Genomic DNA, 13,826 nt, shown 5'->3' with positions numbered 1-13,826 from the left:
CAAACATGTTGTTGTTCTCAAACTTCTATGAATTTATACATATAACTTACCTATACTGAACGGATGCATATTGGATATAGATTATTCCAATTCAGAAATCATGAAAACTACTGAGATTTTCTGTAAATATTATGGAATTTATGTTAATTCATTGCAATCTTGAAAATTGTGCTTATTCTTTCACTTTACAGGTGGGACACAAAAAGTGCAAAGAAGTAATTTCATTCATGTTCTTTAGCTAATAATTGATAGAGCTAAAATATAATTCCAGGGTCTGGGGTTGTAGCTCAGTAGTAGAACGCTCGCCTACCACGTGCAAGGCGCTGGGTTCGAGCCTCAGCACCACATAAAAATAAATAAATAAAATAATGTTTTAAAAAACAAAATATAATTCCAGATCCATCTGGCTTCAAAATCTATAATTTATCTTTCTTTCTTTAGTTCCCTACCATGAAGAGATGAATGCATAAAGGAAATGTGATATATATATATATATATATATATATATATATATATATATATATATGACTTTGTTCTTTGTTTTGATGGAATAAAACTCCATCATATATATATATGGAGTTTTATTCCATCAAAGCAAAGAACAAATTCATACCATTTGCAGAATAATGGATGGAACTGGAGAGCATCACATTAAGCAAAATATGCCAGACTGAGAAAGTCAAGGGTCGTATGTTTTCTCTCATATGTGGAATCTAGAAAGAAAAGGAAAAAAGAAATCTCATGAAAATAGAAGGGAGAAGAATAGAGTAGAGAAAAGAGACCCAGGGGAAGGAAAGGGGAAGTTCTGGAGAATTAAACTGATCAAATTTTGTTAAGTTCATGTATGAATATATCAAATTAATCCTACCCTTATGTATTATTACTATGCACCAATTAAAAAAACTATTTTCTAAATTATAAACATAACATACTTATTTGAATAAAATTTTGTCAGTACCACAAGAAATACAAAAGAACAAAATCTTCAATAGCACTATAATCCAAAGACAACTAATGACAATATTTGGGAACATTTTCTTCCAATCATATCCCATTCAGTAAACAGTTTATTGACTAATTTTTCCTTTGTTGTACTGCAAGCATGAATCTGTCCAATTAAAAATTCTGTACAAACTTATTTTTAATATGTATATAATATTCATTCTATATACATAACTAATATAGTTCTTCTTCCTCATTGATGAACATTAAGGCCACTTCTGATTATTCAGAATTATAAATAATACTGAAATAAGTCCCTCTGTCCCTTATTATTAGAATAAATCACTCTGTACCCTGGAATTGCTTCTGTCTTATTTCTAAACCACCAGGTCAAGTCAGTTTTACAAATACAAAAACCCTTAAGTATGAGAACAGGATGAAACAGCTTGGAATGTGCAATCAGAATACCTGAATTCACTCACCAGTTTAGCTCTCATTCACAGGGTGATTCTGGCATGATACCTGAGACTTCCAGAACCTTGTTTTCTTGTTTGAAAATGGGACACTAACACCACCTCCCTCAAGAGATTGATGTGGGATTAAAAGAGCTAAAACATGTGACAGGGACTTTGTAAACCATCATGTGCTTTAGCAAACATCCCTTGCTATTACTTTCAAATGGGTTGAAAGATTTAGGTAATTTTCAAAGGGAAATGAAAAGGAAGGAAAAAACTGGTTTATGCAAATTGGGGGTTTTAGTTGTTATTTTAAATATGTATATATTATAAAATAAAACCTTTTTAAAAAGTTTTACACTATTATTTAAAAGTCCTTAGTTGAAATGACAGCTGTCAAAAGAACATTTCCCAAGTCCACCAAACATTGTGTCACCCTGGAGATTTTGAAAGCTTTTGCCCACATGTCGAGTTAACAAACCTAAATAAATGTCTGCATCCACAGGCACGTCAGAGAGCAGGAAAATCCAACCCACCCGGATACAGTGCAGGAGAATCACTGCTTAGAGTTTAGCCCCACCTCCTGGGGCGGGACTCAACATTCTGCCCGTCTGCCATTGGCTAAGGCTCTTTGCCCAGGGACATTTAAGGATGAATGAGGATGCTGCTCAGAGGCCAGCCAGCAGGGAGAAATGTGAAGAGAGAAAGGTAGCCTAGCCTCCCTCAGAGCAGAAAAGATTCCAAACAGACAAGAGTAAGGACCGGCTGGGAAGGGGCGCACCACCAGATTTGTGAAGGGGCAACTAGGCTGTGAAGTTTTCCGAGTAGGCATCATACCTCAATGGAATGAAAGGGAAGAAAAGCAGTCATTTTGTGGTTCAAGCAGAGGATTGGAGGGTTTAGGAGTACACCCAGATAATCCCAAGGATCTAATGGCCATGAAGGTTGAAGAAAAGCTTGAGGACAAAGGGAGCCTGGCAGGAAGGTGTCGAGTGCACCTAGACGGGATGCACCAGGCCAATGGGAAACCAATAGCCAATGGGAAAACGGATGGCTGTGGAAAGCAGGAAGCGAACGGCAAGAGCAATGGGCTCAGGGAAAGTCTCAACAGGTACACCTGGCAAGAGATCCAGAGGCACAATCAGGAGAACGACCAGTGGCTGGTAATCCATCGAAAAGTTTATAATGTTACTGACTGGGCCAAAAGGCATCCTGGTGGGCACCGGGTCCTCAACCACTATGCTGGGGAAGACGCCACGGTAAGAAACTCCAAGACTCCAAAGCCTCTCTCCCTCTCTCCTTCTCTCCCTCTTTCACTCTCTCCCTGTCTCTGCCTCCAAGCTGCTGGGTGATTGAGATCTTGGCTCTCTTCCTAAAAGCATTCAATTACGTGTTCAGGCTCTGCCACCGATCATCTCCTCCCAAACCAATTTTTCAGGATTCCTCTCTGACAAGAAATTGGAAGCAAATTAGGAATCAAGGTCTACCTGTCATCTGCTTCCAGTTTGGGATGAACTCATATGTACATACTGGATACTGTACTTGTTTATTCTGGATTTCGTTTTGTCCTTAGGGTTGTGTTTTATTTATTTTTTTTTTGTTGCTATTTGGTTGGTTTTTGTTGTTGTTGTTGTTTGTTTGTTGCTTTGTTTTGAAGTGGAATCACTATCTTATAAGAAGTTACAAATAAATGAGTGAAATCTAGAAAAAAAATATCTTCACCTAAGTAAATACTTCTAAGACTCCTATAATTGGAGTGTCTAAAAGAAAGAAAGCAGTTAATTTAGTGAGCATCAAAACGTTACCTGGATTTCTAGGTTTTGCAAAGCTCTACTGCATCCAGGAACTCATTTACTATGACAAAAATGATGCAAACTACTTTATGGATGCATTAAAATGCACCAACTCACTTAAACCTCCCCATAAGGAAGGTGAATATTATTCCCATGTTACAGATGGGAAAGTTGATGTTCAAAGAGGTAAAAATGTGTTGCACAGCCAGCAACTGATAGTGCCAAATTTTGGAATGAGATAAGCTTAAACACAAAGTCTCGTACACTTGGTTCTTTAAAAAACAAATTTTCCCTTTATTGATAAGGAGGTCTTCCAAACTCTTAAGTGCATTTAAGAATCCTTTTAAAATATTCTATAAGGTTGTTTTCTCTCAACTGAGAATCTTATTTTCCACCATTGTACAGATGAAGAAACAGAAGATTAGAGGGGAAAACCACTAATTCCAGGTCAGAAAACTCATATGACAGAACAGAAATTTAAACCTGGGATTTTTTATTTTATTACACCTGCTGATGTCACTAATTAGCATATAACTTCTCCAACTGGTTTCAAAACACACAACTGGAGATATCATTTTGCTAAGCACTAGTCTGTACATGATATGTGCTACCTGACAACTTTGTAAAATATAGAAGATCTCCATTTTTATACTACCAACCTCTATTTTCTTCAAATCTCAATTTTTCTCCAATTTCTCATCTCTGCTCTGTTCAGGTCTTGTTCTAATAGTCAAATATCTACAGTCAAATGAATGTCTTTCTGAACTTATCTTGCCATTCTACTCTGGTCAGATCTGATGACTTTTTAAACAAGGTTCAAACTTCTCCTTAAGAAAATGAGTATAAGCTTGTGACAAAGAAAGGGAGTATCATGTCCACTGGGAAGATACACACTGTGTAGAAATCTAGAGTAGAGAATTGAAAAAAGTGAGATGGGAAAAAAAAGTGAGAATAACAGGAGAAAGATAAACAAATAAGTATTGAAACAAAGGCCACATACCCTTTTATAGCCCATCCCCACTGCCCACAATTCAGAGAAAATATGGACGAAGGTTTGCTAACACAAGTCACAGAATTAACTCAAAGGATGTGTTGGTAAGGACATGGGTTTCCAACCATGTTTAAATAATGAATAGCTTCACTGAGTTTGACGCAGCCCATGATGCATTTATAATTTACTAATGATCTTTATTCCCTTGGAGTCAGCAAATCATGATGCCTCTGCATCCAACTCTAGCCAAAGAAGAAGAATTGATTAACATAATAGTAACCACCAGAACCTTAGGGACAAATCTTATAGCCCATTAGGATTTAAATATGCCAAGGAAGAAAATCATATGGTCAGTTGGCCATGTACCTTAGTCTTTAGGAAAATAAATCTAAAAATGTTCAGAGAAAAGATTTTCCAAGGGAAAATGGCTCCAGAATAGTTAACGATGCCAGCAGAGTCCCGACAATTTCAGCACTCACTGGCTATTCGGAGGGAAACTGGAATTAGTTATGTGAACCTGGGAAAGTTACTGAGCCTCAGTTTCATGGTCTGCAAAGTAAGAATGGCGCTCTCTATGTGGTTATAGTAAATGAATGTGTGTTCAGTGTGTAGCATAATATAAGACATTAGGTAAAAGTTGAGTAAACCATAGCTATGGTTATATTGTTATAATACTCAGCATCTATATTCTAAAATGGAATTATTATGTTTGTTTGCTATCAACTTGGTCTGCTGATTATGTTGTGTTTGAATTGATTTGGAAACAGAAAGGTATATGATGGAGAAGCAGCAAGTCAGAGGTACCTGTGGTCAGAAGTTCACTCTGTTACATATGAGGTGTCTGTAGGTTGTGCCTTGGCTGACAAGTGGGGCCCAGTGTGTGCCAGTCTTGGACCTATGGCTGCACTTCCCCAGATGGGGTACCTTTCTCTTATTTATACAGGAGATTTCCTTGGATAATGATACCCAAGTGGTCTGTTCCATGGATCATTAAGGAGGTTGCTTAAGACTTTGGAGATTTGGTTTCTTTAATTAGAAAATGGGAATGATAATACCTTTATCTTAGTTTGTTCATTTGTTTATTTATTTTCTGTGGTGCTGGGGATTGAACCCAGGGCCTTGTGCATGTGAAGCATGCACTCTTCCAACTAAGCTGTATCTGCAGCCCTATCTTATTTATTTTAAAGTCAGTGGAAATAAAATAAAGTGCTTCTTAGGGTTCTCAGATTAAATACTCAATAAATGAAAATTCCTTTATTTAATTATTACTTCATTCTTCCAAGAGGGATTCTAATATTCTCCAAGGAATGTTGCCAAAAAAAAGTCTATGAAACAAAATTGCACATAAGCTCCAATTATTGCACATGAGTTATCTGATTCCAGTTGTATGATTTTTAAATCATTGCCAAAGCACTAGAGTTTAGGCCCAGTTCTTTTCACTTATATAAGCCTACCCAGGAATATCCAGAAACCTTCTCTAAGTCCAACAAGGAGAATTTATTATAAGTATTACATATAACTGCAACATGGTGAGCTATTTTGCAATCCGTAAAATGAAGATTACAAAGCATTTTGATGAAAGACCTACATATGAATAATGGGGCAGCCATAAATTGTATATAAGACAACAGTACACACCAACCTCCATGAAAAACGTAAAAGCAGTCTTGTAATGGGTGTGGAGGCAGCTGGTTTGGAACAAAGAGAGCAGGTTTATTATCCTGAATTCTGGTCATCCCACTCCTCATCTCTGGACATCGCACTCTAGAAGGGACACTGAGAAACTCCAGTTCTTTCTTGTGGGAGTCAAAGATGAACTCAACAAGGAAAGGATGACTAAAGCTTAAAAAATATAAGGAAAAAGTCTGTTTCAATAATCTGGGTGACTCTTAAGTTGAAAAACGTAGAGTTGCGTGCAATTCCAAGGGAGAGAATTCCATGGGGTTTGGTATGAGCGGAGCCCATGGAAACGAGGCTGAGGCATAAGGGAAGTAAAGGTGAGCCCAGGGGAGGCGTGCAGACATAACTCATGTCGTGAGCAAGCATCCAAACAGCAGGGGCATGCCACACTAGCCACTTCCTTTCCTTAGCACAATTTTAGCCAAAAGTATGTGCTCAGTTAATGTCAGTGAACTATCCTTATGTGATGATGAGAAGAGGAGAAGATGGAGAGAAGATGAAGCTAGAGAAGAGGTAGGGAAGAAAGAGACAGAAGGAGGGAGACAAAGAACCTTGACCGCCAACCTAAGGCATTTGTCTGTTCCCCTCACTGCTTAGCACCTCCTTCCACTACCAACAGTGGTGCTTGGGCACAGCTTCCCTGCTCATGCTTGTCAGAACAATAAATCAGACATCACTTCTAAGCTGTTAGTAAATGGAAAGTGAGAATCTGTGATTTCAACTTTCCTGGGCAGTCCAAATGTTATAATCTGATTCTCATTTGAATCATCTTGTAGTTATACACAGAGGTAAGAGGAGAGAGAGAAAAGGAAGTCCAAATTCTAATGGATGGAAATGGGCCATGAGAAGATGCTGTCTCCATAAGATCAACCTGGCTATTAGAGGATGAAGTAAAAAGGGCCAGTCAAAAGGAAGGAAGACCAGGAGGGAGCCCAGGGAACATGTTCAAGGCCCAGAAAAAGCATTGACAACAGGAGTGGAGAGGAGGGTTAGGTGGGAAGGATATTTAGGAGACCTGACTTATAATATTTTGTGAATAAGTAACAGAGTCTTGATCCACCTATGGGTATGTGGTTTGGAAACCTACTGGTGGCCTCCAGAATAGGAATTCCAGAAGAATGCACAGATTGAAAGGTAGGGTGAACTTCTCCTACTGTCCTCTTTGACAAGGGATGATGTAGTAAAGTACATCACTCCCTCCGCCGCCAAATAATAGCAAAAATTTAACATTCTTTCCAAGGCATTTGTAAAAGCAAATAATATATCACATCTTTCCCATGTTGGTACTATTTTAGAAATAATCACTTTCAAGATGATCTAAACTAAAAAGTTTATGGGCAACATGAGTGAAAATGAATGACTGAGAAGGGAGTCAAAGGCGAACAGATGAAACCAAGACTTACAGAAGTGTCAGAAAATAGCAATACTGAGGTGAGAGAGAGACCTGCAGCCTTGGAGTGCAATACTTGATTCATCCCGATTCCTCATTCTAGAACTGCTGTCTCTATCTATTCACTCACTCACCCTTTTCCCCTGTCCATCGGACATGCATTCATCACATGCCACATCCCAGGCACAGTGAGGCTATTAGGTACATATTGATCAGTAACAGTACATATTCTCAGTTTCAAAAACTCACAAATCACTAAAGAAGAGGCAGGTGCACAGTTTCATTTCCAATGTAGTTGGAATACCTTCAGGAACAGCGTCATGACGCCCACAGTGATCATGAATGACTTTCCTGATTGACTTCATATGGGTCTTGAAGGATGCGGAGGAGACTTAACTGTAGGGAAAATGCAAAATGGAAGTCAAGGAAAAGGGAATCGTATGTGTAAATCTTCGATCCTATGGAAGAGCATAGAATGCTGTTGAATGAGAAGGCTCCAGTAGAGAAGATGGCACATGGAAGGTATAGAGGAAGGCAAGAATAGGGAGGCAGCCTGGAGCCATAGGCAATGCACTTTATGGGACTGAAACCTGCAGTAGAGGAACACCATTACCATCTTCCCAGCAGATCTAAATTGATTTTAGTATCACCTCAAAACAATCTAGCATCGTGCCCTTCGGAGAAAGAATTATACATATCAAGACAGGCATGGATCTTTATGGCTTCATGGCTTCACAGTCGCATGGCCCTGAATTCAAATCCTGACGCTGCTATTGGCTGGCTTTTGGGAGCAAGACGTTTCTCCCCTCTGAGATTTAGCCTCTCTGTGTAACAGAAGCAATGGGAGGAACCTCACAGAAGTAAGGCTACAGCAATGAGAAGCCTTCAGAGCCCCTTGTATACAGGATACACTCTGCAAACACTGGCACAATCCCCCTTTCCTTTCCTTTACTCCCCCTCGTTCCTTCAACAAGAACATACTCGCCCAAGAATGTTGGTAACTGAACCTGTTCTTGCGGACTTTCAAGAAGAGATTTCACAACTTACTCAGCATCTGGATTCTGTTAGAAAATTATTGAATATTCTAAGACTACCTAAACTCCTTTTTGCATTGTCTTATTTATGTACAAAAAGCTCCACGGTAGCAGACTGTTGCTTTAATGTTCTGGAAAACTGTGACTCCTCAGTAACTATTGTCGAAACATTGACCTATGAGCCTTAATGGGGATCAGAAAAAAATATTATCTGCACACTGGAAGATGAAATTGCAATAGATTTCACTCTTCTGTACTTTGACCTTAACCCATCAGGATGTTTTCTGTTCTAAACTTATTCTGAAGCAGCAAGAAGAACATGATTTTTTTTTCAGTATGGATCACCATGAGATACATCAATCACTTTCTTAACCACTGAATCACTCTTTTCCTGGTTAGGGGGAACTAAGCTTTAGGATCTAGAATGTGAAAATTTAAAACCATCTTTGAGATAAAATAACCCATCATTTCCTAAGAGGGTAATAAGAAATGTGCAGAAGCTTAATTGGGCAGTGCAGAGCTTTGGGGAATTGAGGGACTATCATCACCCCCATTTAGGGAAAAGAATAAAAAACCAAGTCAGCAGAATTGTCCGTAGTTACACAGCTATTAAGTGTCAAGGCCATATTTTAGGTGCAGGAAGCCCACATTCTAAGTCAGTGCTGTGCAAGGCCACACAGAGTACTTACATGGCTTCCACTCATTCAGGTTATAACTTTGATTATATTTCTTCATTTTTAGTCATTCCTATCCCAAAGCCATAAGAACAAAAGTTCAGCATCTCCCTTCTGTGGAATCCTTAAAAAAAAAAAAAAAAGACTGAACAAATCCTTGAGAGGAAAAAGTATCCCTTGCTTAAATAGGCTATAGAGATCCACTGCTTCTCAAAGTCATATGGTTGCTACTTAACAACAACATTTTAAATAGAGTGATTGGAGTCTTCCAGTGTCAAGCATTTAACCAAGAGTGTAGATAACCCAGAGCTCAAGGAATGTTTTCCCATGATTTTAAACTAAATTCAGCCCTTCTCTGAAAATAACTAATTCAAGGAGCCTAATTCTTCTGGGCCCCAGACAAGAACCACAAAGGAACCCTCAACAGGAGATATGGTAGCATTAGCTGACCTTGGCAGCTATGCCACTACCTTGGCTGCTACATGCTTCAGATAGTGTAAACAACTATCACCAGAAACCTGATGCTGGACTTGAAAGTTCCATCATGGACAATAAACCCAAACAACTGCTTCTTCTGATGTTCAGTAAAATAAACAGTGTTGCCATCAGTGCTTCTGGAGAGCCTGGTTATACTGGTCATGCCTAGAAAAACGATGCATAGAATAGTGGGGTCTCCAGCACTATGCCTTTTCAGAAGGTTCTCAAGTGTAATTTGGATCCATCAATTTGCACCATCAACCTGGACTTAAAAGTGAATGTTCTGTAATGGATTCTATGCTCATTTCTAGGTTGGGTGAGGAGGAGGGCTGATCTATGAATAAACATGTGTCTTTTGAGCTTCTAACTGGCCTCTCTGATTTACAGGATGCCTTCAGGGCCATGCACCTGGAGCTTGACATTGTGAAGCTGTACCTGAAGCCGTTGCTTATTGGAGAGCTTGCTCCAGGAGAGCCCAACCAGGAGAGAAACAAAAACGTGAGTCTCAGGATACAAGTACATGGAAGGATGGAAACAAGCCATAGAGGCCAATTTACTGTTTTCTATGAGAAACCAATTGCTGTGCCTGGGTGAGCCCACAATAGAGTGCAGTAGTTCCCCCTATCTACAGGGGAAACATTCCAAGGCCCCTGGTGGATGCTTAAACTTTGGATAGTATTGAACCCTATATACCAGTCGTGAAAGGGCATGACAGTAGATGTGGTAGCCAAGATGGCGACTAAGTGACTAACAGGAGGGAAGTGTATAGAGCATTCCTGTTCTGAGCAGGATGCAGCAGGAAGGTGGAGATATCGTCATGTTTTTCAGAACAGTGCACAATTTAAAGCTGATGGATTGTTTATTTCTGGGATTTTCTATTTAATATTTTTTTTGACCAAAGAAAATGAAACCATGGATAAGGGGGGAGTATTATGGATTAGTGGATTCTTCATATTTCAAAGAAGATTTATCCCCTTGAGAGCTCAGAGCTCTTAAACCTCTGTGAAGACAAGAAATGGAACTTTGGCCCTGCATTCCGTACTCATTCTGTCTCTAAGCGCCACCTCAGGCCAGGCAGCTTACACCTTTTTTCCAGTGACTGTTTGCAATTATGTGTTTGGTGTCCGTGACTACATCCCCTGCTAAACTAAATTCCATGAGAGCAAAGAAAATGTCTGTATCACTTATCCCTGTGTCCTTCAGACTCATCTGCACAGGATCAGACATGTAGTAGAAACTCCATAAATAGCTGTTAAATGAAAATATAAAAATATACTAAAACTATTGCCCTTTTGACATTCAGGGAAATTAGCATTCATGGAGAATAAATTTCTTCCTGAAAGTTCCTCAGCTATTTCACCAAAGAACTGGTACTCTAAATCACTATTCTCTGACCCCAAATATCTTCAGTATACCCAAGGATGGATGCCATGCTTTCCTCAATACTTGACTATACCAGTTGCACTATACTGTTTTCTAAGGGACAAGGTCTCTATAAGACTAAAACTTCATTTGTTTAATTCTTAATTTTTTTTATTTGCCCAGAGTCAAATACTACTGTGAAACAGAGGGAGTAAGGATTTTATTCCCTCCTTAGGAAACAAGGAGACAGACTCCCCCCCCCCCCCCCCCCCCGCCAAAGGAGCAGGACTGATCTCAGAATGCAGGACTGGTTATGAACAAATCTGAGACTAACACTTAGGTTCACTCTGTAAGGCCATGGCTCATTTTAGGAGATTGGTCTCTGAGGGTGGACAGCCTGAACTCATCTTCCACCCCTCTCTGTGGTTCAATGTCTCTCTCTCTCTCTCTGTAAAACAGCACCAATCATAGCACCAATCACATAAGAGTTATTAGGAAAATGATTGAAAGATGTAATATCATTCAAAGAACTTAGAACCGTGTTTGGGACATAGTAAGTGCTCAATAAATTTTAGATATTTTCAGTGTCTCAAGCTCAATGATGGTGTTAATGATTTGCAAGCTTCCAGGTATGTGCCCATCATTTGGGGTGGGTGGCCCTAGGTTGAAAAGGAAAGATGATGCAAAATTAAATCATTATTCCAAACAAAAACATGTAAGGAAAATAAAACTCCACCAGTTTCTGAGAGCCAGAAGATAGCCATTATCTAAAGCAGTGTTAGTCTCCGTAGGCGAAGGGCCACCATAAATTTCCTTGAGTACATCAATGTGGCTCTCTACAGGAAGTTGGAGCCTGAGCGTGAAACTGGGTGTGGGCTAAAGTCCAGCATCTGTCATGGACTTGCTGGTGATTCCAAGCCAGTCACTCTTCTGGATTTTGACAACCCTCTATTCTGTACAATCAATGGGTGGAAAATATGACCAGGCTGAGAGTTATCCCAGAGATGATGACAGATTACCATTAGACAATTATTACAATTATCTACGGATGCCAGAATCCCCGGGTTGGTGGAGGCCTGGGAGATGACCTTACCCGGACTTTTGGCAGGCAGTATGCCCTTCAAATGTTGTAAACCAGTGCATTTTGAAATGAGAATTTTGACTTCTAGAATTACTTTCACAGCCCTTCTCATTTCTAATTTCTTTCTTTCTTTTTTTTTTTTAACATCTGTACAGCTGTGCTATTTTTTCTCATACCCTCACTTTCTCAACTGTCCTAGTTTCAACCCCCCTGGAGTCGATAACCTAAATGATAGTTCTTCCCAACCCTTGCATCCTCCTGTGTACCATGTGTCAAACTTGCAAACCAATGCTAGTATTGTACACCAGCACACACACGCACCTGCATGGTACACTTGTACAGGACCACGTTAACCAGCAGACACACCGTGCCAAAGGTAACCCTGTGTTGGGTATCCAGTGAGAGGCTCTCAGGGAATTTACCCTTGGAGCTCATTTAAGCTAACTAGACTGTTCTATGCTCACCTCTTCTATGAAAGAGTCCTTTGAGCACATTAAATAATTAATGACAGGGAAAGCATTTTGGAAACTTAACTACAGTAATACAGATAGTTAGAGAAGTAGCTACAGTAATACAGATTCACATAGACAGCCCAGATCCCCAAAACAACAAAAACAGATTTCAGTCCACACCTGAGATAATACTGTGTTTCACAAACAGCTACCAGGCATACACATCTCTCAATGCGCTCTCCTTCGCCATCCCTGTCCCCACATAATTACTTTGACTGAGCTCCTTAACTATTGGACAGTTCACATGTCACTCTTCATTCTTATCTCCAGAAAGAAATAGCAATCATCACCTTTTTTTCAGAGATTTCATTTGTCTGTTCTCTGGCTTTTGTTTAATTTCTGGGCATTTAATTTTATCCCTGTATATAAAATTCTATTCATGAAGTAATTTTATTACTAAATTAATAGAACCAATTATTACTTGTGCTCTGTGTTCCCTTTCCCCTGAAGGAATTAATTCCTCCCTTCAATATTTATTTCACAGTCCCAGCTGGTGGAAGATTTCCAAGAACTGCGCAGGACGTTGGAAGCTTCGAACATGTTCAGGGCCAACCTGTGGTTCTTCTCTCTCCACCTCATCCAGATCTTGATTTTGGAAGTCCTGGCATGGCTGATACTGTGTCATTTTGGCAATGGATGGACTGTCACATTGTTCATCTCCTTTCTTCTCACAGTGTCTCAGGTAAGCCGGTGTCCTGAGCCTAGATGGTGGCCTTGGAAAAGGTTGGATTTCTTCCTCCCTCTTTAGATTAGTGTCAGCAGCAGCCTACACTTCTAGGCAAGTTCCTCCTCAAGGTTAGACTTGTCTGCAAGTTACTAAATGACTTTGGGCCCCAGTTCCTACATATGTAAAATGAGGATAATAATAAATTTGGAATTATTCTAAGGTGGACTAAACAAGCTAATGTGTAAAACTACCCAGCACAGCATCCAGCATATAGTAAAGCTTTGGTTAAGGACGATTGCTACTGTTCATCTGTTCTTTTCCCCCAATTTTATCAACTAAAGTTCTGTCTATGGTCATATAACACTCATCACGTCTTTCATTTATTAATCTGCCACCATTTATTACTGCATGAGACCATGAATTGTTCAAGAGCAGAAATCTTTTTAAGTAACAATAAAAACTTGAGTTCCTTTGTAAATAACAACTGATGCTCAGCAGGGCACATGTGTGTGTACCTATCCATGCATTATAGCTGTCCATAATGGTGGGATTTGTTGTTATGTATTTGTACAAGCATACAATGTCACAGTATAATTTCTTCCATATCACTCCCCTGTACATCTCCACTATCTCCCCTCCACTCACCCCCTGGTCCTCTATTCTACTGATCTCCTTTGATTTTCATGAGATTCACCTCCCCTTTCCTTTCTTTTTTCTTCTCTAGCTTCGACATATGAGAGAAAAAAAATTATCCTTGACCTTCTGAGT

The 13,826-nt window shown here is 39.5% G+C and overlaps 1 protein-coding gene across 1 annotated transcript in view; it reads left to right on the top strand.

Moving 5' to 3' along the window:
- Positions 1-2,335: 2,335 nt before the first annotated feature.
- Positions 2,336-13,826, top strand: part of LOC114081150 (fatty acid desaturase 2-like protein FADS2B) — a 30,113-nt gene continuing 18,622 nt past the window's right edge. The window contains exons 1-3 of the mRNA XM_027922729.2: positions 2,336-2,656; positions 9,824-9,934; positions 12,876-13,073. Of these exons, the coding sequence (XP_027778530.1) occupies positions 2,336-2,656; positions 9,824-9,934; positions 12,876-13,073 (630 nt within the window). The remainder of the gene's footprint in view (positions 2,657-9,823; positions 9,935-12,875; positions 13,074-13,826) is intronic.

This window comes from Marmota flaviventris, chromosome 9, assembly GCF_047511675.1.
Source record: "Marmota flaviventris isolate mMarFla1 chromosome 9, mMarFla1.hap1, whole genome shotgun sequence".
Lineage (NCBI taxonomy): Eukaryota > Metazoa > Chordata > Mammalia > Rodentia > Sciuridae > Marmota > Marmota flaviventris.
This window is presented reverse-complemented; position numbering and strand designations above follow the sequence as displayed.